Source organism: Eufriesea mexicana, unplaced genomic scaffold, assembly GCF_001483705.2.
Source record: "Eufriesea mexicana isolate 0111107269 unplaced genomic scaffold, ASM148370v2 scaffold996, whole genome shotgun sequence".
Classification (NCBI taxonomy): domain Eukaryota; kingdom Metazoa; phylum Arthropoda; class Insecta; order Hymenoptera; family Apidae; genus Eufriesea; species Eufriesea mexicana.
Window position 1 is genome coordinate 141,473 of NW_016909198.1, and position 1,843 is coordinate 143,315.

Sequence of the window (1,843 nt, forward strand, 5' to 3'; positions counted from 1 at the left end):
GGGAAAGAGATGAGGGAACGGATGAGAGAGAAGCTGAAACTTTATAGTCGTACATGTACGAAACGTGTATATTTGATGATAGAACTTTGATCGTAGAAAATGGACGTCACGTACGAGCTGGTGGAGGAGCTACAAATGAAAACGAAAGAGTTCCTCCAGCCAAATCCAACGGCAAGGGCGAAGATGGCGGCGGTCAAGGGCATCAGCAAGCTCAGCGGTCAGGCAAAAGCCTCGACTTACCCACAGCCAGAAGGTGTACTCGGCGATTGTATGCTTTCTTATGGAAAGAAATTAGGGGAGGATAGTATTTTTGGTACGTTGGTTTAATATGCGTGTTCAGATGCTATGAGCTATGTTATAGGGGAATAATGGTCTCATTTACTTCACGTGATGGTAAAGATAAAATGTGTAATACACTGAAATTGTGTAGTTAACCTTGAACTTTATACTTGATAATAATATCCACTTTGTAGTAAAGTTAACGGCAGAGTTGGAATATTTGTTTTAGTTTTGAAATTTATATAATTAATCGATGTACCAAAGGATTTTGTCAGGTTTTTGGTGGCAGAGAGATTTTCGTTATTTTCATTTAGGTAAACAGATTTCAGAATTTTTAGATTTTATTCTAGTTATTATTCGAGCTGATAAATATCTTCTATTTATCTTCGGTACGTCAAGTTATATATTAAGATATATTATGTAATTCTTTGGAATAATAATGTTTTCATTTATTCAACTCAGTAGAGATGTGTCAGCCTACTTTTCATCGTGTTCGTTTGGTTGAGATGTTACTAACTCTTGAACCATTATTTGGCTGGCAATATTCTAGCTTTTATCGTATTTTCTGTGCGTTAATTCAATTTACATGTTAAACTACTTTGTCTAATCCTCTGGAATAATATTACCTCACCTTTTAGTACATTAAAAATATAGATAAGACTTTTGATATAATGCGTTAAATTTAAGTGTTTTTAACGTTTGAAATATCATTTGGAACTATGACATTTTAATTTCGGGTACAGTAAATTAAACTAAATCATTAATTTAATTTATTTTATAAAGTATTTTCAGCAGCTCATAAGGATAATATTCTTCCTGTTTCAAGATTATTACTTAATATAATACTATGGAGCTGAAAAGTATTTAATATATTTCTCTGCATTAATATAGTTTAATTTAACATTTCAGAACGAATTACAATTTTATTAAAAACTCAAATTTACAAATCATTTCATATTACAATGTACCGGCAAAGATTTGGAATTGCGAAAAGACTTGAAAATAAAATATGTTCAATTAAGTATTAGACAGGTAATAGTAGTTTAAATAGAATATCAAATAAACTTTTAACCTGCTAGGTTAAAAATAGGAAACCCGGTAAAGTAAAAATTTTGTATAATGAACTATTACTTAAAGTACCTAAACATTTTCTGTCACAGAAAGCTCTACCTCAACTCTGAACTCTCAGGGAATATTCATGTTAAATTAGCCTGTAACTTTTCGCAAGTACTTTGCAAAGATACTGAGCAAAGTAGACGCATAAATATGCATCTAAGTGCTGGCAAGAATTTGGCTCATTTATCTTTTCTAATTCCTGTTCGCAGCTCAGGCTCTCATTGAAATGGGCGAGGCGATGAAGCAGATGGCGGACGTGAAATATTCTCTGGACGACAACATTAAACAGAACTTCCTGGAGCCTCTGCACCATTTGCAGACCAAAGACCTGAAAGAAGTGATGGTAGGTTGGTGGTGGTTATTAAAAAAGTTCCCTTTCTTCTGCATCGACGAGTAGTGTTGTCCCAGTTTAACGCGACAAGAATACGTCGAGACAGAAAGAGGGAAA

At 33.7% G+C, this 1,843-nt stretch overlaps 1 protein-coding gene across 15 annotated transcripts in view; it reads left to right on the top strand.

The window, feature by feature from the left end:
* The window catches only part of EndoA (SH3 domain containing GRB2 like, endophilin-A), a 34,077-nt gene that overhangs the window by 23,565 nt on the left and 8,669 nt on the right, over positions 1–1,843 (top strand). For all 15 annotated transcript variants that reach the window (XM_017900053.1, XM_017900052.1, XM_017900055.1 and 12 more), the window contains exons 4-5: positions 97–313; positions 1,605–1,738. In XM_017900053.1, the coding sequence (XP_017755542.1) occupies positions 97–313; positions 1,605–1,738 (351 nt within the window). The remainder of the gene's footprint in view (positions 1–96; positions 314–1,604; positions 1,739–1,843) is intronic.